Source organism: Botryllus schlosseri, chromosome 12 (genome assembly GCF_051294905.1).
Source record: "Botryllus schlosseri isolate E-star chromosome 12, Bs_hap1, whole genome shotgun sequence".
Classification (NCBI taxonomy): domain Eukaryota; kingdom Metazoa; phylum Chordata; class Ascidiacea; order Stolidobranchia; family Styelidae; genus Botryllus; species Botryllus schlosseri.
In genome coordinates this window covers 4457909-4483270 of record NC_137247.1, presented here as the reverse complement: position 1 = coordinate 4483270, position 25362 = coordinate 4457909, and the positions used below count along the sequence as shown (strand labels likewise).

Genomic DNA, 25362 nt, shown 5'->3' with positions numbered 1-25362 from the left:
GGGGGAAAGTACTATCGTATCGGTATATATCGCATATCGGTGTGGCTCTAGTGACAACGGTTACTACTGACGAAAATTTAACACTTAGGATTTAAACATTGTGACGTCACAAAGTAGTTTGAAAGCCTGTTGACTAGTGATCTTTTACTCTGTCACGTTTTCCTAACCGGCGCTTAAACCAGATTGAAACACGAAAGCCAGCACCGGCACATTCTTGCGTGACCAACAACGCAAGGGCATGCAGGGTCATATTCACGAATGGCTGCATTCTGACGCTGCACGACGCTACGCAGACACAAGGGTGGGGAGAAAATCATAGATCGGGCAGTTTGAAAAAGCACAAAATACGTGAGTGCTCGCACGGCGAGTTTCCCATTCCAGTATTTTACTTTTAAACCAAAAAGTTTTTTTGAAACTACATCATTCATTCATCGCTTTCTGCCGTTATTGGATTAAAACCGAGACTACTTGAGATTTATATTCACAGCTGTTTTCATACAATTAAGCGTACGCAACCACGGGGGACCTATATCATCCCGGCAAGGAATACTCCCGCCTTGGTGACGAATATCTGTGACGTCACAACGTTCAAAATCGAATATTTGCGAGTGCGGTAACATCGCACAATTTCGTACAGGCTTGAACAATGAAGATATCGCAAAACCGCCGCAGAAAAGGTCCACTAGAAAATTTTCAGCCTTTCCAAATAAGGTTATGATCAAAGTCATAGCTATAGCTTCTTTTCGTGATTAGGTTAGAATTAGAAATACCACATTCACAAAACCTTGGAAATTGAATCAAACTGCGAATTAGAAGGAAAAACAGCTAAAATCAAGTTCCGATCCATATCCAATCATATAGTTATTTTTCGTAAGCTATAGAATGGCAAATGTATGTACACCAAGCCTGGCACGTTTCGCACTGTACACTGTAATGTACAGTTCTCGGATTTGAGTTGGAATTAGAGCATACAAATGTTTCACATGTTAGATTAGCATTGGATTACCGGCATTTCGCGCTAATTCGTCAAATTATACCACTAGAATTGCGTAGTTGTTCAAGTCTGCCATGAAGGCCTACTGATCGGCTGGCTATTCATCCGAACATCTCGTATTTTACAAAATCGTTTACAAAACTCCGGCTCGTAAAGTTGGACAATGACTCATTCACACGCTATTCAACTATAGAGATTGTATTCCTACAGTCTCTATAATTCAACGGAGCGATACAAGTTCTTCGGACGCCGGCTGCAAAACATCACGTGCCGGGAAAGCTCTTATGAGCGAACAGGCGAGCTACGCTGCTTCAGCGTCCAAGCAAAATGGCCGACGCTGGGGTCACAACTCACGAGTCAACACGAATGATGTGTTATTGTTTGCGTTAATTCGTGTCTAGACCCCCATTGTCATTTACACCGGGACAATAAATTTATTGCTGAATCCTTAGCAAGGCGTACTTCAACCTGTAACGCATTGTCCAGCTCTAACAGCCAAACTTGGGCTGCTAGAAAATTCTAGCTACCGGTAATCCAATTCTGAACTAATTTTTAAGTCTTATTTCTGGGTTTCCTGCAAATGCTGCAGGAGGAGTGAATATTGTGAAACTCAATTGTAATATTGGTTCCAGCCAGTTATCATCATTGATCACGAAATATCCGAAGATCATGAATTTTCGTGAGAGTTTTTGCATCAGCTTTTGATCTATAACCTTTCTGACACGAAAGGAATCGAGATTTAGGCATGAAATACGCTTGTCTCGAGAAGCAAGCCGATACAATTGGGCTCGAAAGTCACGTGACTTTTCAGCATAGCAACCACCGTCTGGGGCCAAGCGCGTTTCTGGTATCATCTTCTCTGCGACAGTAATGCATTTGTATGTCGCAATTTCTGCTACTGCGCTGGTCTTTGCTGCCACATTATGTGTTTGTGTTACAGGATTGATTTTTTTCGTCCAGATAGATGACAATGTATAGTATTCAATTAACATGATGGAGTATAGAGCAGTTTAAGATAGCCTATTTCAAACAAGTAATTCCAAGGTTTAGTACTTTCATCTGGACCTACTAACTATTCATCGTATGGCTGCAGCATTATTATGCTTCAAGTGTATACTTATCAACACGGAGACAGTGATCAGTCAACATCGGAGATTATTAATATTGTAACATTACCGTACCGTGTTAAATTTGATTTCAGATGGATTTGGTTAAGCTACTTTTACGATTTGCGAGTTCTTCAAAAATAATCCGAATCTGGTCAAAAGAAGTCAAAATGATTTAGACAACGACCATCCGATATCAGCAATGTATGGTGGTGATGGCAAAGAATTGGGAAATATTCAGTTCAGCCATGAGTATAATGAAAGTTTATGACGTAGAGGTTGGTAACTGCAAAATAACCTGAAAGATTGGGGAAGCGTTGGAATTGAGTTCGAATCCCACTTGACGCAAGTGGGTCGGAGGCTTATCTGGACTCCCCACTGCTTACCTAACTACATGAGCAGCGTCATGGAATCAAGCCCAGATGGCTAAGTAAAGCCGATGAGGCTCGAAAATCGGCACCACTGACGAGGACGTATGGAAGCAAGCAAGAGAAGAAAGAAAGAAAAAGCTTATCAAAAAGCAAAGAGACCCTTGAACTTTAAAGCATTTATGTTGTGGTGCAAACAGACGATCATCATCATCATCATTGGTTTATTAGCAATTTTATCAGTTCAATACACCACAAAATGCGATACAATGAAAAGACAGGAAGATGTCGAAGCGACTTGGAGTAGTCTATTGAATCAGACACCCATCTTGACCTAGGCGATGTAAAGAGGAGGCATGCACACTGAATGAAAGTAAAGAAGATAGTAAATACTATGTAATATTGCATACTTGCCGGAGTGTTATATTTTTTAAAGTAGTTTTAGGACATGTTTGCGGCACTTTTGTAATGTGTGTATTGAGATATCAAGTGTCCCTATTCTACCAAATCAAGATCATTAATAGACTTGAGCGTTTAGAAGAAAGTCTTCATTTTGAAATGAGTGGGTGATACTATAGTACTTGCCCAGCATCACAAGTACTTTGACAAGTGCAGGGCAGCTTGTGCATTGCATACTCAAAACTTATGCCATTTCTTCGTTTTGGACCCGAGGATTCCCTCGAGATTCTGATATAACTATATTTCCACAACAATACTTTCTTAATCTTGCATAGTTGCATACTCTCGCTTGATTTTACAAAATTCTAAGAGTGCTGACGAAATCATCATCATCATCATCATTGGTTTATTAGCAATTTTATCAGTTCAATACACCACAAAAAAATGCGATACAATGAAAAGACAGGAAGGTGTCGAAGCGACAAGGAGCAGTCTATGGAATCTGACACCCACCTTGGCCTAGGCGATGTAAAGAGGAGGCATGCACACTGAATGAAAGTAAAGAAGATAGTATAGAAAAAGAAAGCGACAATAAATAGGGCGGCATGTCATGGGAAGCGAGATCGATTGGTCAGTCGTGGTCCGGTAATCTTGAGGATGGACTGTATTTATTTAGTAGTAATTGCTTGTATTTCGACTTGAATGTGGACATGCTCGTCGACTGTCGGATGGCCAATAACTGGCCAATAAATTCGACAAATTCACAACTTGAGAATGTATTTCCTTTGTACCGAGAATGAAACAGATAGAATGTAGGTATTGGTCACAGATTAGGTATTCCTGATTAATGTTGCCAACTTGCCATAAACGGATGCAGTTTTGACTTAAGCTATACACTGCTACTGTGGAGGTAGTCTTAAACTGACGACTCACTTAAACACACAGAGTTGGCTTGAAAATGGGCAGTCATAAGCAATACAATTGATAGGACTGTGTTGGTATATCGAAATTGACGAGAATAGCAGCAAGCAGTGTAACTGTGAGCACTCCATGGCAATCTGTAGTTATTGCGTTTCTGCATCGCGTCAACGTAAGTATCTTCCATTGACAAGCCAAGATCCTGAACGGCGTTTGTGTAAATTCACGGTGCTCTGGCCCTGAGAACGACGGTAAGGGATACCAGTGTTGTTGGGTCCGTATGGTTACGAGGCTGGTCTCACAAATGACCTACTGGTGGCATTGATGTACCATATGTCGACAACAATGTCAGTTCCTTCCCAGCGTTTTGGGTGGATTTCTAGTTTTCTACAAGTTCAGGAAGTATATGTGGTCCCGACTTTTAAGGCCGGTAGCGTCTTGAAGTGTGTCGCTCCACCTCCCTACGGTGACGTCATTCCATAGACAGTTGAGCTGCATTTTCTCACAGTTCAAGGGGTAAATAGCGTGCGTGTGCTTCTCGTTCTTGCGATGATGGAGATAGTGTCTTCTGGAGAGCAGTTTTTTGCAGAGATACCAATTGCATCATACAAGATGCCGGGATCAGAGATGCCCCGGATATGGTTTACATATAGCGCACAGTGCAACTTCACTAGCACAGCAATCAGGTACAGATTAGTGAGGCTAGCATCAATGTTTGCATTGATTTGTTAAACATCTAAAAGTATCTATAAAGAGAATAAAATAGTTATGAATTACCCTCTGATTTTTGTTCAAGAAATTTGTGTAAATTTTGTATAGAGCAATGCAAAAGCTACTGAAAGTAGAAAATTTTTAATTTGGCTCAACTAGCCAAATTTGCTAAACATTTTTTGAAAACTCAACAATTTCATGGCATAGCCAGTAAAATTTAATAAAACTATTTTATTTTTTCAATAAATTCAATTTTTTTTAAATCTGATAGCTTCACTTCTGCATGTTGGAATTGAGCCAAATCTAGTGTGCAACCTTTTTTCAAGCCACCTAACAATTTTGTTCATGAGCCAGTGAAATTTGGAAAAAAAAGTTATTTTTGAACAACACTGATGTATAGAAACTTGACCAAAATTTAGAAAAACATTGGCAACAGTGCCAGTACTAAATTATAGGAAGTAGTGTCATGAGTAACAGCAAGACCTGGTCTCCCATTAAAAGAATATTTACATTCCAGTTAGAATGATACCAAATTGTAAATCGCTGCATCATCAAAAAAACCAAGTCGAAAGTACGGTACTCTTATCCTTGTCCGGCAATAGCAGTCTTCTCAGCACTATCCTTGAAACAATCAATAACTTCCTTCTGATTGGCATGGTTGAATATAAATTTGGCTGAGCGAAATTCTTGATTATCTTTTTCGATAAATGGCACAGATATCTTAAAAGCTAACCGATGCCTGCAGTTAATGCATCTATTCTTAGGCCACTTTCACTACATAAACACTTTTAAAAAATCTAATAATTGTGGCTTATCTTAAATCATTTGCTATTGAAGCTGACTCGATTACGCTGTCTTGGGGCACACGAGATACCGGTATGACATTTGATACCACCAAACAAACAAGTCAACATAGTTCAAATGTTAATTATATTTATCATTCTCACTAGCTTTATTAATTTCAGTCACTTTCCTGTCGTTTTCTGGCAATTCAGAAGTCGATGGAAAGACTACTCCGAATTGTTTTCTCATCCATTATAACAAATTGGCACGTTATACCCTGGCATTTTGCGCGGCTGCAAAACAACATAATCCTACCTAGTTAGTATCTAAAAGTTCTGAAACTAGCTAATAAGTCATAGAAGATAACATAAAACCCAGAACTGTACTTCAAACAACCTCACTGAGACAGAAAATACGATTTAAAAACAGACCAATATCGCAAATTAACACAGGCAGCGGCTATCTAAGATAGTTGTTTGGCCCCAGCGAACCAGAAGTCACGTGACTTTCGAGCCCAATACCGATAGAGAAGGTCGAAATATGGTTCGCGATACAAGACACTCATCACGACACCGAAATAGTAAAGTTTGTATGTCCTGACTTGAATTATTATCGAGGCAGAATGATAGGCACAGGTGAACCATGGTTGGGGCACGAGAAATAACACAATCCAAACCATGTTGAAAATATAAACCTATCTCAAGCGCACATGTCAGTATTTCAAATGATCTCCCGAACCGGAAAATGCAGATGAAAAAACGGTCATCTATAAATACCCATTACTGGCGCGCTGCATAAATGATGTCTGCCGGCGTTATTTTACTGGGAAACGGGGTAAATACGAGAATTATGTGCGGGGCGTTATTACGACGGAGCCATCCGCGAATTGAACTGAATTAATTCAGGGTGAGTACCATCTACTTATACCATGGCTCGAATCTCAAACCAACGCAAGTGTCATCCACTGTAAACGGGCAAAAAGCACAGGATCTCCCAGGCGTGCTGTAAGCACAGGGCAAACTAGGAAACTCGACAATTCTAGTTGCATAATTAGACTTATTAGATCGAAATGCCGGTAATCTAATTTGTGACATGTTTCTACGCTATAATTTTAATTCTAATCTAATTTTCGGTTAACATATAAATGCTACTGGAGAACTGCTGGATCTGCTGTTCTCATGCTCATAACAATGAACTATGATTTGATGTTAACAGAACTTGATTTAATGACCAAGTTTTCGCGAATTCAGTAATTCTGATTCTAATTTAATTTGAAAAAAATGTGCAGCTATAATTCTAATTTTAATTCATTTGGAAAAACTGTAGCTACAATTCTAATTCTACTCTATTTTGGAAAAAAAACTTTGTAGTTGTAATGTTAATTCTAATACAATTCGGAAAAAACTTCAAATTTTCTAGTTCTCCGTGTCTGGTACAGGGAGACAGTATGGTATCCTATTGTGATTTTCGCTTGATGACAACATAGGGGTTCGAGTACAATGTTTTTTTTAGTAGTAGGTTGCGGGTTCGGAAAAGTGAGTAGTTCTAGTTCAACAAAAATTAGTTGCAGAACAACACGAAAACACGTGTCGTCGCTTGGGGTGAATCGTGATACCGGTGTTCTGTTGCGTGATGTTCGTGCAGCCATTGCTAGCTCATAGTCATCACTACTAACAGTGGCGTGGGGTGGGTTTTGGAGATCGGAACCCCTCCCACTTCAAGCTTGTTCTGATGCCCACGTGGAAAGCTAGTCTGATTCTGACAAAATACAAATTAATGAGTTGCTTCGGAATTGGAACTAGTTGGCTGCGTATTAGTTAGTTAGTTGCAGAATTTTAAAGGTTGTTAGTTCTAGTTCTGTAATTGCGCTTTTTGAAATTCCAGAAGTTTGTAAAATTTCGGCAGGGTTGATTTCATCAGCGCAATCTCACGTTCTCTTAAAAACGCGATATACCTGAGCATGCGAGACAGAAAGCGCCATATGGACGGATCCATTGCGCTCTATAGGGTAATTGACCCAGGGGCAGCTGTTGAGTAAATCGGCATCCACAATTCCTGTTTTTGATAGGGTGGTCGATTTACGAACAAAGACACTTAGTCCAGACACAATTGTTTACGACCCGGTTTATGATGATTAGCCGATACGTATATGGAATCATGCCGGATCCGGATATGATAACCGATTTGCAACAGGATTTGTTTTATTGTCGGATTTGATGCGTAAAACTTATGATAGATACATCCCTCCCTTGGACTTGGATCACTAGCAGATTTTCCAGATTATATTAGAATTATAGCTGTTCAGTTTGTTTCCAAATTAGACTTGAACGGGGCCCCTGCTAGAATTAGAATTATCACTACTCAGTTTATTCCAAATATGACTAGAATTAGAATTAGGGCTGCACAGATTTTTCCAAATTAGATTACAATTACTGAATTCATGAAAACCTGGACATTTAATTAAGTTCAGTTCTTATCAAGTCAGAGTCCAATCTCATAAGCAAGAGAAGAGCACATGTCTGCGCAGCAAGCTTGACTCGTTTCGCCTTATACCAGTGGTTCTCAACCTTTTTGTCTTCGCGGACCCCTTTTGTACTGTGACGAACCCCGCGGACCCCCTCAAGTTTTAGTTCAAATGTAGCTCAATTATCGTGCAACCGTCATATGTCTTGTGCGAATATCGGCTATAGGCTAGTGATAAACAGCAACAAAATGACCGTTCATGAAAAAATATCATACACCATGTAGGAATATGGATAGACATTTATTATTTCGAAGGGACTTTTGCATTTGTATTTCTAATTTCTTGAAATATGTGGTCGTGTCTTGAAAATTCACGCGCTTGATTTCATATGAACGAGTGCCCAAAATCTATTGGCACAAAGGTAGCTGGCGGCGAATGTAATAATAACGCCTGACGCTTACGACGATACCTTTGAGCACGATCGCAACATATGCGGCACCAAAATTGAGAAACATATTTTACAATGAAGTTATCACTTCCAGACTAGTCATTTCTATATAGCAGCTCGTCTTAAAGATATTCTGAAATAGTGGTTATGTATAGCACAGGAGAAAATGGATTCCGTGATACGGTTTTAATCCCTTTTTTGAGACAGACTAAAAATAAACTATTTTGAACAAAACTAAACAACACATCTTTAAGTAGCAATATGTTTGTATCAGTAGGCTATTGGCAATTAAAATGAGTTTACGCCAGGGGTGTCAAACATAGACGATTTTATCCGACCCGCGAATCCATTCTGTGTAAATTGAAAAATGCTTGTATTATTATCCGGCACATTTGTCACAAATGTTGATTTGTTTGGATGAAAATACTTCCGTTAAATATTCCGCCAAGACAGCAAATGTCGAGTCTGTTCGTAGGCCACATTATAATCACCAGACAACAATGTTTTGGTTTCCAACTTGTTACCACTATGGGAACAAATCAGTCACATTGACACTCAATTTCCAAAAGGCAAAAAATGCTTACTGCAGAGTTGAGTTTTATGGAATAATGTGCCAAAAAGTAGTTATTCACACAAGCGAAAACGACAATGCCCGACCTTTATATGAAGTTTACATGGATAATTCAAATATCAGTGCATGGTCGCGGTGCTGTATCCATTTCTGACTCAAAAGGTCCCCGTAGTCTAGAGAAACCTGAATCGTGATTTAATAAGAAAATCAACAAATTCAAAAGTCAGTTTAATCTCATTAATCTCTCACAACGCATACACACGGCTAACGCCAGATTACGACTTAAAAGGGAGCATAGAAATAAGTGAACTTGTATCGTCACCGTTTTAGCAGCGGTTCGTAAGTGTATGCAGCCAGCCAATCATCATCATCGTCAATTCCATTGTTCGCAAATAAAAGTGTCACTACTAGCTAGTTACCCCTACGATCCGTGATGCAATTGCAATATACTATTATCTACATATGCTTGGCAATAAAGTGCTCAAGTGAAAAGCAAAGCGTGCGGCCGGCGAGCATTTGGAAGGTTTGAATCAGGCCGGCGACGTAATTTGAGTTTGACACCCCTGGTTTACACAGTAGGATATTTAATCTTATACGGTCATTCTGTGGATGTACTTACTGAAGCATTGGAAGCTTGAAGCGAGACTGTTTCGTGATTTATAAAAAAGTAAAAATGGTTTTCAATCATTTTGTAAATTCAGGGGTCTCGCGGACCCCCTCAGAATGCTTCGCGGACCCCCAGGGGTCCGCGGACCCCCGGTTGAGAACCACTGCCTTATACAGTGCGGCATTCCCAGGAAAATCAGAAACTAGATTCGAATTAAAATTAGAGCATAGAAACATTTTACAAATTAGATTAGAATTACATTTAGAGCAAAGATACCTTTTACGAATTAGATTAGAATTAGTTTTCCGGCATTGATGATCTAATTTTTCATGTCTGCTAGCACCAGACATGGCTCGACTGTTACTTGGACCCGGACGCACCAAAAATTCGACAGCTTGACAAGGAGTATAGAATTTGGAGTATTCGCAATAGTTATTTGCAAATCATTCCACTGATAACGAAGTCGATTCATCAAACTTTTCCTCCAATAAAACCAGCATTTTATTTAGATACGACCGCTAATTCAAATTTAAGAGCAATCGGCGCCAGCGATTCCTTCGTGTTTATAAACATGGCAGGGAATTTCAACCGCACCACTGCTTCGTGCAGTTCTACGGTTATAGTTACACATGTCATCAATAATACTCTGTGCGGAATGTAATACAGCAATTCGCTACCACTAACATGTTGACTGTAGCATGCCTAATGTCTATGCTTGTTATGTTTTGGTATTCGGTAGTAGAGTAGTATTAACAGCGTGGAAGATTTGAAAAGTTCAAGCATGTACAATTTAGCAAACCTAAAGAAAACAATCCACTTCACCAACCACATTAATGGTAATTTTTTTTCGCGCTGGTCACGATTTACCTACAATTCTTATTTATTGCTCAGTGTATAGTCCAAATTTCATATTTGAGAATTCTCTCATGAACAGTCATAACCTTCCATGCCATCAAACTATCCGTTGGGATTGCCATCATTCTTGTTGCATTTTGCGATATGACGATATGGGGCGCGCGGAAATCAGTATCAAAAAGGGGGGCGTGTCGAAGAAAGTTTGAGAACCACTGTTCTACATGAATTATTCCAGCCTCGTATATATAGACCAATAATTGAAAAATAGGCCCAGAAACTGTCTTTTGTACGTTTGAATAAACATGCGTAGAATGAGGAAGTGAGACTATTGTGAATCCTCGGGTGTTCGATATCACCCAAGAGTTTCACATGAATTGAACTTGATAATGAACAGTAAACACTATGACTAATGACCTGGACTCGAGCCTTAACACTATGACTCGGACTCGACCCGTTGCTACTTGACTCGGACTTGACTGGGTAGTGGAATAAACATGAAAAAAATTGAATCGAGTCAAAACAATAAAAGTCAAGTTGACTTGTCACTTGGTTGCAACCATGCTGAATAGCTTTGTATTATTAGGGCTGCCATACGTCCACCTTTCTAAGGAAATTGAAAATGTCCACCCTCCGAGAACGCCTAAATGTCCTCCTTTTCTGCAGTTCGTCCTCCTTTACAGCTTTTACAGCTAGGATAATGGACAAGTTCAACTGAAAATCGGCATAAAGGACGTTAAATAGGGACGTTCGAGAGGGTCATTCGGGAATCGAATGAAGGTGATGACCTCTTTTTCAGTCAACAACAAAATTTCCAGTAAATAATGCAAAATCGGCGGTTTTGAATTTCGATCAACTAATTTTATGAATGAGGTAAAAGTGTCTTCCTTTCCCGATCGAGGTATCAAGGCTCGCATCGAAACTATGATTATAGCTGTTACATAATTTTAAAAAAAATCAAATTTCATAGTCGACCCCATGAAATCGTTAGTTTGCTCAAAAGTAAGACGCATAACAAGATTTGCTCAATTTGGATTTGCAAAAATAGGATTGACAGCATCCCAGAATTATTGATAAAAAAAAACTGAAATAGCTTCGCTTCTACGGGTTGGAATTGCGTCAAATTCTTTTGCATCGTTTTTGTATACAACTTAACTATTTCATGGGTTCGACAGTGAAATTTGAAAATAATATATTTCTTTTAATATATTCAAAATTTTCAATTGGCGCTGCCGCGGCTTCGACTGGTTGGAATTGACGCAAATTTAGTGTGCAATCTTTTTTTTAGGTACCCTATCAATTTAATCAGTGAATCCCCGGCATCCGGAAAACAGTTCTTTTTGAACAACCCTATTGTACATGGTTCCGTTTTATTGAAGACTACGCCTCAATACGACGCCGTATTTGACAAACTCGGTCGTATTAGCGCATTGCCTCCTGACGAAATATCCGCTCCGCGCACGATTCCATGTTATTATCATTTCAGAGGCCGGTACGACTGATGAAACTTACTTATGCTGTCCTATTTGTGAGGACGGTCGATGTCTTTTGGAGAACGGATATGCTTGGTCGAGAAATTCATTCTTACTTGACAAGGCGATGCTTTTCGTCACCAAAGCGACGGGCAACTACGCAATAAGCATGTTTGCGTGCTCGCCATTGCTTGGTGATTGCATGTAGCTACTTCATTGACGGGGAGGCAATTAGTTGAGTATTGCATGGTAAGCAGCAGGCTATCATCTTCAAACAGACTGCACCGCGCAAATGACGGAGTTTCAATGAATTACAACAACAACAACGATTTTACGATGCAGGTATTGGGCAATGTGAGTTGGATAAATACCGCAACGTTTATTAGAAATATATCAATGTTCCCAGTATAGCATTTGCTAGTTCTGTGTCTCCCTACATCTACAACCATGCTATGACTTTACGAGAAATTGCCGATCATTTCAACTCCATAGGCCGATACCGATATATCTTATAAATTGTGATATTTTCTCGATATTATCGGTGAGTCGTTGATAATAATCAGCCGGGCTGACACGAAAATGATTTGAAGGTCCCAAACCAAAGGGACCGGATTGCGAATCATTTCGGAGTGGTAATGCAGCCTTTGTACAGAGTAGAAATGGCAACCTCACCACTGATAACACCAGCAATATCTATTTTACACAATCAGTATTCGATTTCAAAGGTCTGACTCGCTACGTCCAGACAGATCAACACATGATTATGATCGAGCCGCTAGACGTAACGCGATCCCGGCCAATAAGACCCGAATATCGCCCCCATTCAATACACGTTGTAGTCACGGATACCCGAATAAGTTTTCTTTTGTTTTCGATGGCCAGATGCTAAACAATTCCGAGAAATTGTGGATTGCCGTTGATACGGAAGGCGGTGACACAGTACCAACATTCAAAAGTACACCAAACTCTCTATATACGCAAATACGAAATTTACAAGAGCAAGGAACGGGTGATACTCCTGAATTTTGGATACCCGACTATCTGAAAGCTCCAGCTCAGGGGGCTGTTAAATGTGTTAGTAATAACATTTTAAAATTTTACTGACGACTTGATAAAACTGTTAAGTTGGCTAAAAAAATGCTTAAACTTAGTAGCACGCCATATTAGGAAGTTGAATATCAACTATAGCGCGGTAAAATTTAAATACAGAGCAACTAATGACGCCGAAAAAAAACGTTGTTATGCCTAATCTCACTATCCGTTGTAAAAGGCTTGTCACGGTTCTTAAAGGTTTTGGCTGGAACATAGTTGCCGGTATTGGGAAAATCGTAGGTCAACTCACCACAGCAGCTCGAGAATAGATCACCATCGAGATCTACGTGTGTTAGTTACATTAATACATTATAGCCCACTGCTGGACTCCGCGTTGAGTCATGATGGGCACGAGCTCATTTGACCCCAGATCAAGAACTACGTGTCGGCGCATCGCTGTATTAACAAGCAACGCGAGGTCAAAATTAATATCGGTCGGTCAATTGGCGATATATCGCCGGTCAAAAACGCCTCCTAGCACAAAATACACTATAAATATCTCAAAAATCTGAGCAGTCGCACGGTTCCGAATTTAGGTAATCACAACCTGATAAAAACGGGTACGTAACACCGGTAGAGAGAGTGTGCCGTTTGTTTTAAATAGTATCGTATTTCATATAGTATCAGAATACATAAGCCTAGAAGCGTATAGAGCAGTGACAAAGATCTGTGGAGTGGGTTTGATGGCAAATTACTACCGTTGGTTCATGTATCGCAGTATGTTTATCGCAATATTCACTGGTACAGGATACAATTCCCCGGTATTGACCTGGAACTCTCGCCTTCACGCGTGCCGGCTAGTTTAGCGCATGCATGTATGTATAGGGGAGTGCTTCTCGGCAACTGGGGCCTTTTGCACCACGACTGTTTAAGTGTTTATTCATGAAACTATATGTCCCTAGTAAGCTAGTATACAAGATAATAAGGTCTATCAGTGATAGTACGTTTTCCTGAAAATGATGCATGAGAACTGTTTCGTGCGAAACGAGCCAAGCTTGGTGTACAGACATTTGACATTCTCATGCTCAGATATGATATAAACTGATTTTTGTTGTATTTCTTTTGTGAATTCGCTAATTCTAATTCTAATCTAATCTGTGAATAACTGTGTAGCTATAATTCTGATTCTAATCTAATTTAGAAACAAACGGGAAGCTATAATTTTAATTCTAATTTGGAAAAGGTGAAAAAAAAAATTCTGCTCAACGTACAACGCATTATGATCAGTTTAACATCGAAACTCGGACATTGGTAATTAATCTTGAGTCACGTGAAGCTACGGGCCTGATGGTCGCGTAATCTGTGTCGTCACAGATACTACCAGCTTCAGCAATCACCCAGACCTCATTTACGCTAGAGCGAATTCCATCCCGTCGCAATGGTCAGTGAGCTGATCAAACAGTGAAGCATCGTCATTTGAAAGCGAGTAAGCGCACCGTATTTGCATTGTACCATTTGCTGTAACAACAGATGCGGTACGAACGAGCCAATATACTTTGACTCAAACCCCTGTCTGCGTGCCGTAGACCGGAACCGATTTTGATATTCGTCACCTTGTGGTGTGACCAACGCCAGACGCCCCGACATAGCCAGTAAGAATGAGGTTAAAGGCGTATGGCGGGACGTAATGGAGGTGAAACGCGTTTGCAACGGTTGGCAGATCAACGAATGTGATTTCGCTGGTTTCAGGTTCACAGACCTCTGTAATTTCAAATCTGCAAGTTTGAGGCTGTGAATATCGCTATAAACCTCAGTTAAAAATAAAATAGAGAACAAGAAAGTTATCCGCATGGTTACGTTAAATCGATTCTATAATGAAAGGTAGAGTCTTCTGCTGATAACATTTCAATATTAAATAACTCGGAACTGTGTACTATTGGAAAACAATTGCTTATATAACACCCTCACCAACAGACTTGAGCAACTGCAAAATTCTAGTTAGTGCGAAATGTCTGTAATATAATTCGAATTTGTGAAATGTTTCGTAAGTTCTAATTTTAATTATTATCTAATTTCTCGTTGTCCTGAAAATGCCACAGGAGAACTATAGTGCAAACGAGCCAAATTTGTGATTTGGTAACATATATCTCTTGCTAGTTCTTGAAATCATAGTTCTGGAGTCCTGAAAGCGAGTCGAACACACTGGTGAAGGCGGGTCCAAGTCGCAAGTCAATCTCATTTTTACAGTTTTGACTCGAGTCATTGTCAATTCACAAGCCAAGTCAAGTCCGAGTCATAGTGTCATGACCCGTGTCAGAGCCCAAGTCGTTATGTCCACTATTCATTCAGTTACGAGTTAAAGTCTTGTTAAACTCACTTTTTACAACTGTGCTTGGTGATATCGAGTGCTTCGCATTCATAACATACTAATTTCCTCGCTTTTAACAGTTTCTGGTCCCATTTTCAACTACCAGTAATGACAGACGAAATTCCAATAGTGTGGTAACTTTACTATTCTTCGAAATTCCAATGAAATGTCGGTCTTGGCCGTCCGAGTCTCGAGTTATATGACTTGGTCCGAGACATGCGCATTGCGCAATGACTCGAGTATAAAAGTCGAGTCAATACACAGCTTGATTCAAGTCGAGTCGAGTCACTCTCGGCTTCTTGAGAAAAGGACTCGAGTCATGTCGAGTCACCTAAATCACGACTCGAGACTCGAGTCATTACAACCCGGCGTGAAGGTTTTCGCTGGCCATACAGACGCGAAATATATTCTTTACAAAGTTCACGTTTGAAAACGCGTACTCGCAGTTGTCAGTAGACACACGCCAAAACATAGTGAAGATTTACACTGCTAATTTGCGAAGAGCATGAATATTATTTGGGATTTGTCACACACACGCGAAATCTCTTTCTATAATGTTCATATTTTATAACGTTGACTCGCAGTCGGAACTATTGACCCAAACATAGTGATAGTGACCATAATGCACTGTTATTTGCGAAGGGCAGGAAATAGTTGGAGATAATAAATACTGAGACATAGATAAGGCCCTGATTCAACACAGAAAAGGTCCGCTAGTTGCGCAGCCCCGCGATAAAGGCGTAGAGTTTAACACTACATTTCGGTCAATTATTATGTGTTGGGCAATATTCCATGTGTCAATGCACAATGTGGTGTTTGACTACACTCTTTGAATTCAGGGTGACACGCGACATTGTGCATTGACACATACAATATTGGTCGAAATGTGGTGGTTAACTCCACGCCTTGAATTTCGAGTATACCAAATCAAGAATCCAGCCGCGCATGCCCAGCCCATAGGCTGGCTGTATTGCGACCGGTGACTTAAAGCTAATATAATAATTGCACATGCACAATGCACATTTCCTGATCATCCCGGCCGAACGCGGTCGTTAAATCGTACGTTATGGGATCAGGAAAGGGAATGGCACGATGACGGATGCCTGGTATCGAATGGTTCCCAACGGATCGACATTGCGACTCCACGTCACGTCCGGCGCACGATTTGGCTGGAGTGTACACCGAAATGAAATACGTTCAGACGCACGTTTGCGGTAACACGGTCATTGATCAGCATTCAACTGTTCCGGAAATTTTTGATGGTGCAATTGCAATTATTTTGATATTTCGAGGCCCCATACAACTCATATATTGGTATAGGATATATTCAGAAACCGCCATAATACACAAAAGCAGAAACTATCGAATATGGCATGCATTTGGCTGGATGGATACTGGGTACACTGCACTAACCTCACACGGACTCTAGGGCAGTGTTTCTTAGCCTTTTCTAGCGCTAGAACCCCTTTCACTTTCCATAAAAGTTCTTGTACCTGTCAAGTTTCAACATAATTTCTGATGGCACCTTATGTTAAAATTGAAATGAACATGAGACCAACGACCATTGACATGAAATTGTGGTTGAAGCGAAGAAAATTTTTGAGTTGAATAAATCAGCCCGAAAAATATTCCACTTATCATTGATTAGCACATAAATTTCCTGTCGATATAGCGTATAGGCCTAATTCCACAATGTATTTTGGTGCTTCGTACCCCCAAGGAGTCCCGGACCCATGGTTAAGAACCACTGCTCTAGAGATACTCGATGACACACCACCACTACTACTACTACTAGTAGTCATACCGCTGACCACCATTTCACTGAATTAATCTCCTCTTATATTGCAAACAAACTTCTGTCAGTTTGTCTGGCAATCAAGTCAACATTGTTTGATTCAATTTTGGACAGCGCTGATGCGAGTGGACACGTCCGCCCCACACTCATAGGCATAAAAAAGGAACGGGAACTTTTAGAGCCATTTTGTAGAGAGTTGGATAGGATAGTTCCATTCATTGTCGAAAAGTCACTGCAGCAAGTTTCCCGGATAAGGAGGTTTGCGTCGCGATCGTTAAACATCTTACTAAACTCTTCTTGAATTTGATTCGACTCTGAAGGTAAATCGTTCAACTTGAGCGCAAATGAGGGTGTTATTGAAGAAAGAAGAAATTCGTCAAGTCCATATAACTTTTGGAAGTAAATTGAGGCCTCTTCACTGCCAATAGACATTGGACAGGTGTTGTTTCATCACTTCAATATCACCATCATTTGCTTGAATTTCATCAAACATTTTGAACGCGGACTCTTTGGAACTGCTGTGCGGCCCGGTTGGTTCACGCACCTCAGTTCTGGAACCGCTGATGTACAGGATTTCCTATGCCACGTTCGATATGATTTATCAGCGAAGAATGCAGAAATAATATCACTTTCGATGCGAGAGTTGGACTTGATCGATAGGGTCAAGTCCGGCGCGCGTCTGATATTATTTCTCCCTATGCAGCACAAATTGGTTCGACTTCAATTTTATAATCCATGCTCGAATACTGGAGACTTATCTGGTTCCTGATTATCACTGGGGCCTACGATACCACGCAAGCAACCTGCGCATATGGAAAGTGGACAGTGCCAACTGCCATGCTATCATATGTACACTGTACAGTGTACAGCTACTGTAAAACGTAGACTGTAATATGTTGAAAAAGCCGGAGGATCAAACAACTGCGATTTGACTATCCCGTTCTCGCAGCGAATGTACTGATAGTGTATATAATGATTGCGGTCGCAATACCGGCTGACCGCATGTTTTACCAACCCAGGTGGTCATAGTTTCGATGCTACCAGTAGCATAGCAGGTAATAATATCTGATTTACCGGAAAATGCAACAGAACTATATAGTGCGAAACGAGCCAAGCCCGCTGTACAGTGTACCTGTACACTGTGTAGAGACATTCGCCATTCTCGTGCTGATGAGAATGAACTCCTATTTGATACGAACAGAACTTGATTTTTTGTATTTATTTCAAATCTGAAATTCGATTCAATTTCAAAGTTTTTGCGAATACAATAATTCTAAACTACAGGGGTACGTGCAACTTGCGGTTCGCAGAGAATGCTTAAGCGTCCCCGAAATGTGTGTCTAATCCAACTTTGCGGTCTGATACGTTTGATATTTGAGTAAAGCCAAGTGGGTGAGAAGGTGCAAACACACTGAAATCGCAAAAAATACGCATATACCGGCTGCGCGCATGGTTTGCTATCGCAAATAAATGCTCGATAACCTGATTTGAATTTTTGTTGAGTTTCGCGCGATTTACCTCCGGGAGTTAATATTTGTTATGTGTCCGATATCGAATTTTATTGAAAAGTCTCGCCATCACCGTAACCAATTCGTAATAGGATGATGGGCTACGCCACTACCTGAAAGGTTAATGTGCGACCCGCGGTTTACTCGAGTTATGTAAATCTACGCTAAAGAGGTTGAATAACCCAGCTTTAGTATAGCAGGCGAAGTGGGAGACAGTATGGTCTCAAACACGCGACAAGATTCTGCCAAACTGCCTGTACTATTTTCTTCCAAGATACTAATCTGTTTATCTATTTTACCAAATCTTCAGCTTAATTCTGATTAACCCTCGGCATAAACACAGTCAATTTAACTAGCTGTTTTACTCGGTTTGGAGAGTTTCATCACTCCATCGGACAATATATTGCCCGGGTAATTTCGCAGAATAACGCACAAGTTCAATAGCGCATAGTACTATGGTACGTTATGTCACATCATAGTCTTGGCGTGGGTAAAGTATGCTTTCGAGCAACCCGAATTGACGGAATATGCATTTACAGCCCATTTTGCAATGTTTTAATTCCGTGGCTCTAACTTAAATTACAGTATCGCCCATGTTATTTTCTTCGAAAATATCCCGGTTTCTGATACTAGATTATTTCTCGAGCATTCAGTAAAACGTGCAGCCACACAGTAACACTGCATATACCCACGCAAAAATCAGCAATTCATACTTTTCCGACGCAGTAACGGGAGATGTAATCTGTCGACGAAAAATCAGGTAACACCCGATCTTGGACCAAGTTATGTATATATCAGATCTCCGAAGGTGACGTAAATTCCCGAACATCTAGCTTTATAGCAAAGACGGGATTGAATGCTGTGGAAAAATCGTTGGTGTGTGTATCAGTAATTGCTTAGTTCAGACCGGGTCTTTGCGCGGTTTTGCGCAGTTCTTGCTGTCGAAGTTCTGATTCTTATTTTCGTCCTTCGACATCGCATATCCAATAGTTTAACGCCGCGTAACGCTATGTGCTCGCGCAAGTCATTTTGCGTAATGGCACCAAGTCGACATCTAAAATTAACTGCGGTCAGCGAATTCACGAAAGATAACTAACAGAGAACAGAAGGGTTCATAATAGCAGTATCTTTACTATGTGAAATCATTTTCAACCAATAGAGGTGAATGTCTGATTGATAACTAATTCTGTTTTATTTATTACTACTATAATAGGCTGTAATGGGAGCAATGGATCTAGGGTTGCATTCAAAACAAAAATCAATTTAAAACAAACATGTTTAAAACAAGGCCCTTGTTAAAAACATATTTTTATTGTTTTTTAGTCTATGACATCATGAATATTCAATTGTGACGTCGTACTGGAATGACATTGACAATTGAAGGAAAGGAAAGGACGTAGTTTATTTTTGTCCTTGATTTTTTGCGGCATATACACCGACTCATGATATACATACACACGAACTGTGCATATGCATACCATGAGTGCATGTTCTTCATATTCCGCTGGACAAGGAAGATGTAGATAGTCTTTTTACGGCTTTCTAAGTCTTGCATCACCCCTCCATGCTATCCCAGTAATGCATGAGCGCCAAGCGTGGACGTCATGGATACCAGTGTTACTCAGATCTTAGGTTTGACCAGGCCGGGGATCGAACCCACGACCTACCGATCAAGAAGCCGGACGTTTAACCATTACGCTATCTTGAAAGTATAGGGTAGATATAGCTCCCTTGACGAAATATATACGTACTATAGCTGTTGAACTGACTATTTTAAGGGTTCATCATCTTAGTTGAATGTAATGACCCCTAATGCTAATCCCCTGAAACTAATTTCAGACTTGGTCATTGTAACTGAACTTCTGTCGGTTACGTGATAATAAACACTATTGGTTTTTTGTCCATAAAATCTTGAATTCCCAACGTTGCCAGTTTTTGATCCTGGTTACGCCTAGTCGCCGATGGTGATATTTACACGAAAATCTGACTACCATAATCAGAGGTCCGCGTGTATATATGTATGAATGATGCGGATCGTAATGCTAACACAGATAAAATGCGGTTCTTCGGACCAGACCCGGTATAGGATATGGTCTTCTGGTATGGCACGCCGTGGATATGCGTGAAGTTTGTACCGGTACTGGTAACGATTATCTCGGCACGCGAGACATGACAGAACGGCAGAACGCGTAAATAGTGTCATTTGTTATTTATTATTGCAATGGTAACATATCCCTATAACGGCATACGCAACGGCATACGCATAGTAAGTAATCTGTACCGGTGTGGGGTATAGTGTAATACGATGGCGCTGTGGTCATAAGCTACACTTGATGATCAGCGAAATAGAAGCAATTATGAATGCGCCGTCTGGGTATGAGCTGACTCATGTACGGCTTTTAGTAGACCGCCGGTGTGCGCGTAATTCACGTTACGATCAAAACACAATAGGCCGAAGGAAAGCGTAATGACAATAAATGCAATGCATCCAGACGCAACGTTACGCTGTACGGAAACGGCCGTATGTTGCATGGCAAAGGTAAATCACCATCCAGCAGCTTGTTGGCTACTATAAACTGTTGCATAAAACGTTTATTCTCCAGAATGAAAAGCATCCGCAAATAAATGTCTGGAGAGCCTCTTGGAAGTACAGTACTTCAATATAAAATGAACATATTGTTCAAATCATGTTTATCGAGGCAATAAAGCTATGCAATTCATGGGAGTCGTCAACACAGACCATGACCGGATAGCAATGAATTTTGACGTACACATAATAAATTATTCGTTTTAGCCTGGGCACTACAACACATGGTCAAGAATCTATGAAATATTTGCACATAATGCAGCTCCTATTGCGGGGATCCGCTAGAAAATACAATACCTTAACTACGCAGATCTTAAATGAGTAGATAAAAGTCAATTTTCAAACCATGTAAGCTATATTTTCGTTAAATAAAGTTCATTCTGCTTGAAACTAGTTCATACGTGCACAAAATGCCACGGGATTTCAAACTGTGTCGGTTCACATCGGAAGACCAAGTTTGGAACGGTCCGTACAACAACAACATCGAACGGCGTGATCAAACTGACTAATGCCATAGTATTATACACGCTACACTTGGCCGACAACGGCGCGATGATTCATACGAATACCCTCAACCGCACATTATTGAGGATTTACCGAAAATACCTATACGAATTTACTACCGCCTGTCCAGTGTCAAGGCCTTCGAGGCTAGACGTTTGTATGTGCGCGGAACGCGCGTCGTCTAAAAATAAACTCCGGCCGAGACGGAATCGCCCGACGATAGCAACGTTGTATTGCGATGTGGACGGCTTATAATATCGACTACGAGAAGCAGCTATACAGAAAAGCCATTGAAATGCGATGTTGACATTGCAGGTTAGCAGAGTTGATACTTCATTATTGTAACTACTACGATCATTATTCCGTCACAACACGAATCTATAGGTGAAGATATATAATGCTTACCGTTTCTGAGCTGCTGTGGTTTTCCTTGCTTCCGTCGAGACATTATGACCGCAGCATAGGTTCGCAGTGGTCATTTGTACTCGGCTTCTGAGACCAGCCGTACGCTTGCAACTTTTCCGCCTACGCTCGCCAAGCCACTGTCTCGCGATATCAGTATTTTAACAATAAAACATCGGCGGAAAGTTTCCCTCGAGGTTATATCCCGAGCCTCTCGGCGGCTTCTCTTTAGCAGACTCACTCCGCAGCTCTTACCAATGACCGCACGTCCGCACCATTTTTCTGTTTGTTGTTTTTAGTGGACGGCGGGCGAGAAAAGAAACGTGCAGCCGAGAAAAAGAAGCGCGTAATGAAGCGTGGTGAAGTTCAAGAACAAGTCATTCCAGGCGTACACATTTTACACAAAAACTACAGTCCCTGAAACGTATGAACGCAGAGTTACACGGCTATTGCCTGCTGAGAGCTAGCCTCGTCGTCTCGCTCATCGAAAATGACCATTTGTTGTAACAGGCCACTAGCGACTTCCCTTCAGTTGCTGAATAAACGTCTAGCGTATGACACAACAGGCGCCGTTCCGAATCAAATTACACCATACTGTAGCGCGTGCCGACGGTATACGGACGCGAAATATACATAATAAGCTAGCCGCGCTCGTAACGGGCATGGGACGTGGCTGCAGGAAACGCCGAGACGTGAATTCAGTCGGATTCCTAGTAAAAAAAAAGTCGCAACAATCTCGTTAACAGCACAATTCCAGAGGAACGTGAATCTGTGCTATCGTCCCTTGTAAATTCTCGTCAACTTGCTGCAGTACCGCGCTGGAACAGCAGTATTTGACCGCTATACGTGACAGCTGGATTGGTGTTGTGGGCGAGGAAACCTGTGCAAAAGGAGCGACTCGACAGGATGCACCGTGTCTGTTGGACAGTAGTTTCATTCTGTACGTGTGCATGGTTGGCGAGTTAAAGTACGGAATATATGCCGGTTACTCACAAAAATATGGCTAAGTGTTTTACTAATGTTAAATCTCGAAGAGCTTTATGTTTAAATTCTCAAATCGTTGCATAAATACAGTATAATGCAATATTATGGCCTCTTAGAGACTTTACTCCGAGTATCAGAATTTATATCTTATAAAAAATGCGAAGCCATAGAAAATTTTCAAAAGTTAAAATCGCCACTAGACATGCACAAATATATCGCGGAATTCGTGTCAACTTAGAACTAAAATTTGCAATTTTTCCCTGCCTGAGGTTTATCAAAGCTTCTCCTCGCTATATCAACCGTGCAAGCGGTGTCTTTAAAAAAGCCTGGAAGTGGGCCGTCCTATAAGTCGGCAGCTATGGAATCAAAAATAAAGAAAATTGGCCCGGTGTAAATGACCATTGTAGTCGACAAACACCATGAATACCGCAAACAACAACAATTGCAATTTTTTATTGAACACTATGTTTTCACTGGTAGCCAATATAGTTGGGACGTCAAATAGCCACGCGGCCCCGCAGTCGGAAACGAAACGGTAGGGTCACGGCTGTCTGACCAGATGAACTTGAAAGAATATGATATCTAGATCTACACACAATAAGACACTCGGCCGTCATCTAGCGGCAGTACAGGTAGCCCGAAGGTGACAACAATTTACCCAATAAGCCTTCAATAAGTAGTGTCTTACAAAAAGCCTAGAAGTGGGCCGTGCTACAAGTCTGCAGTTACGGAATCAAAACTAAGGAATATCGGCCTGGTGTAAGTAACCATTGTAGTCGATAAACACCATGAATACCACAAATTAACAACAAGCCTTCAATAGGAAATAAACAGTGGTGGTCAAAGTAGTAGTCTTCGAGACTCAAGTAGAAGTAGAAATGGCTTGAATATATACTTTAGTACAAGTAACGATTCTCACTTAAGCAACAAACTATGCATTCTACGCATATGGTTTTGTCTAAAAAACTGAAAACTGTTAAGAAGACATAGAAGTATTATAAAATCATAACCAACTGAGTAAATAATGCAAGAATGGGAAAACCTACTACGAGTTCCTCGAAAAGTAGAAGTACTTCATTACTGACCACGTGGGCCCCGGTTGTCTCGAACCAAATCCACACCATTCGCTTAACGCCTTAACCTGGATAGAGCAGAGTTGAAAAAGAGTAGCCTACATTGTACAATGTAGAGACTATTTAAAACCAATGCATGGGGCATTATCGTAACTATTAGCCCATATAGTCATCGCCAGATCTAGCGGGTACAATATCGAAGGCTACCCAGTGAGCAGTACAAAAGAAAGTCGATTCCGAATTTTTTTTTACGATTGTACACACTGATAGACATTGGGTGAAGATTTGTGTGCTTGCATTCCAAGACGTAGGACGTACAAATGTTGTTTACCCGGATTTAACTTCATAACAACTGCCTGGCACTTCAGATTTCCGCCAATCCAAGGCAAACAGCGGAAGCACGCTGGCCGCTGAAATCAGCCGAAAACACCGCATAATTCGCAAACAACATACGGTTCCAGCAATAACTCGCCGAAGTGGAAGTTATTGTTGTCTATTTTTAAGGAGTTAATCAGCGGTTATCGCGCTAACATCTGGATTTTCTACGGCAGGACAGCCGACTTAAAATAAACCCATGTTTTACTTCTGCGGGTAATCACAACTCTGACCATATTATGTAATGTGGAGTATTCTACCAAAGGGATCTATTTTGTCAGCAATTCGGGCGAATGTATGTTTTGTGTTTATAACATCACATATCACCGAGATAAAAGTGAAACGCCGTCTGTTTCGTAGTATACGGTACTTAATTCAGTAATTTGGAATGTCTAATCATACAACCTATTGCGAAAGAAAATATAGTATGAGATAATCAACATGCTCTACATTTAAACTACTCTCCGTCTATCCATCCACCATACGGGCTATATAGTGCCTCGTCCATAATCCCATGGTCAGATTGGTCACTCATTACTATATATATCAGGGGTGGACAGACCCGCTTCATGAACGTGCCGGTCTCAGCTCGGTAATCTTATTACACAGTAAATCTATCAGTGAATTCAACCTCTTCCTCCCATTCTGTTCTAAAAGTTACATTTTCCTGTTCATAGCTTCTTTTCTTGCAATTATCGCTCGACGGCATTTTCTTGGCCTACTCTGCAGTTACTGCTTGCTAGCCTTCGCTACACAAATGTAAGAGCCGTATTCAGCATTGTTCGCTCGGAAATGATTATGACCTGCGATACCGTGATTATCAATAGGGCAATTTTTTTACCTTAAAAACGGAAGATTTCGACCTAAAAAATCAAAAGTTTGATTTTTTTTTACCTTAAAAAACTTGATTTTGACCAAATTTTGACCTAACGCGTGCAAATTAGGTGTTTTCCCACATAATGTTGGAATTGTACTACTTATCTTCATTTCTGGTCCAAATTGTCTGTCGTTACGAAGTAGTTCGGCCTGAAAAAAACTTTT

The 25362-nt window shown here is 40.6% G+C and overlaps 1 protein-coding gene and 1 long non-coding RNA gene across 2 annotated transcripts in view; one reads left to right on the top strand and one right to left on the bottom strand.

Annotated features, from left to right (window-relative positions):
- The window catches only part of LOC145452924 (uncharacterized), a 58511-nt gene extending 36314 nt beyond the window's left edge, over positions 1-22197 (bottom strand). The window contains exon 1 of the mRNA XM_080331057.1: positions 21893-22197. Within this exon, the coding sequence (XP_080187183.1) occupies positions 21893-21935 (43 nt within the window). The 5' untranslated portion in view covers positions 21936-22197. The remainder of the gene's footprint in view (positions 1-21892) is intronic.
- LOC145452937 (uncharacterized) lies at positions 21434-22452 on the top strand. Its single transcript, XR_013919593.1, has 2 exons — positions 21434-21802; positions 22189-22452. It is a non-coding gene; the product is annotated as an uncharacterized LOC145452937 (long non-coding RNA).
- The last annotated feature ends 2910 nt before the right edge of the window (positions 22453-25362 follow it).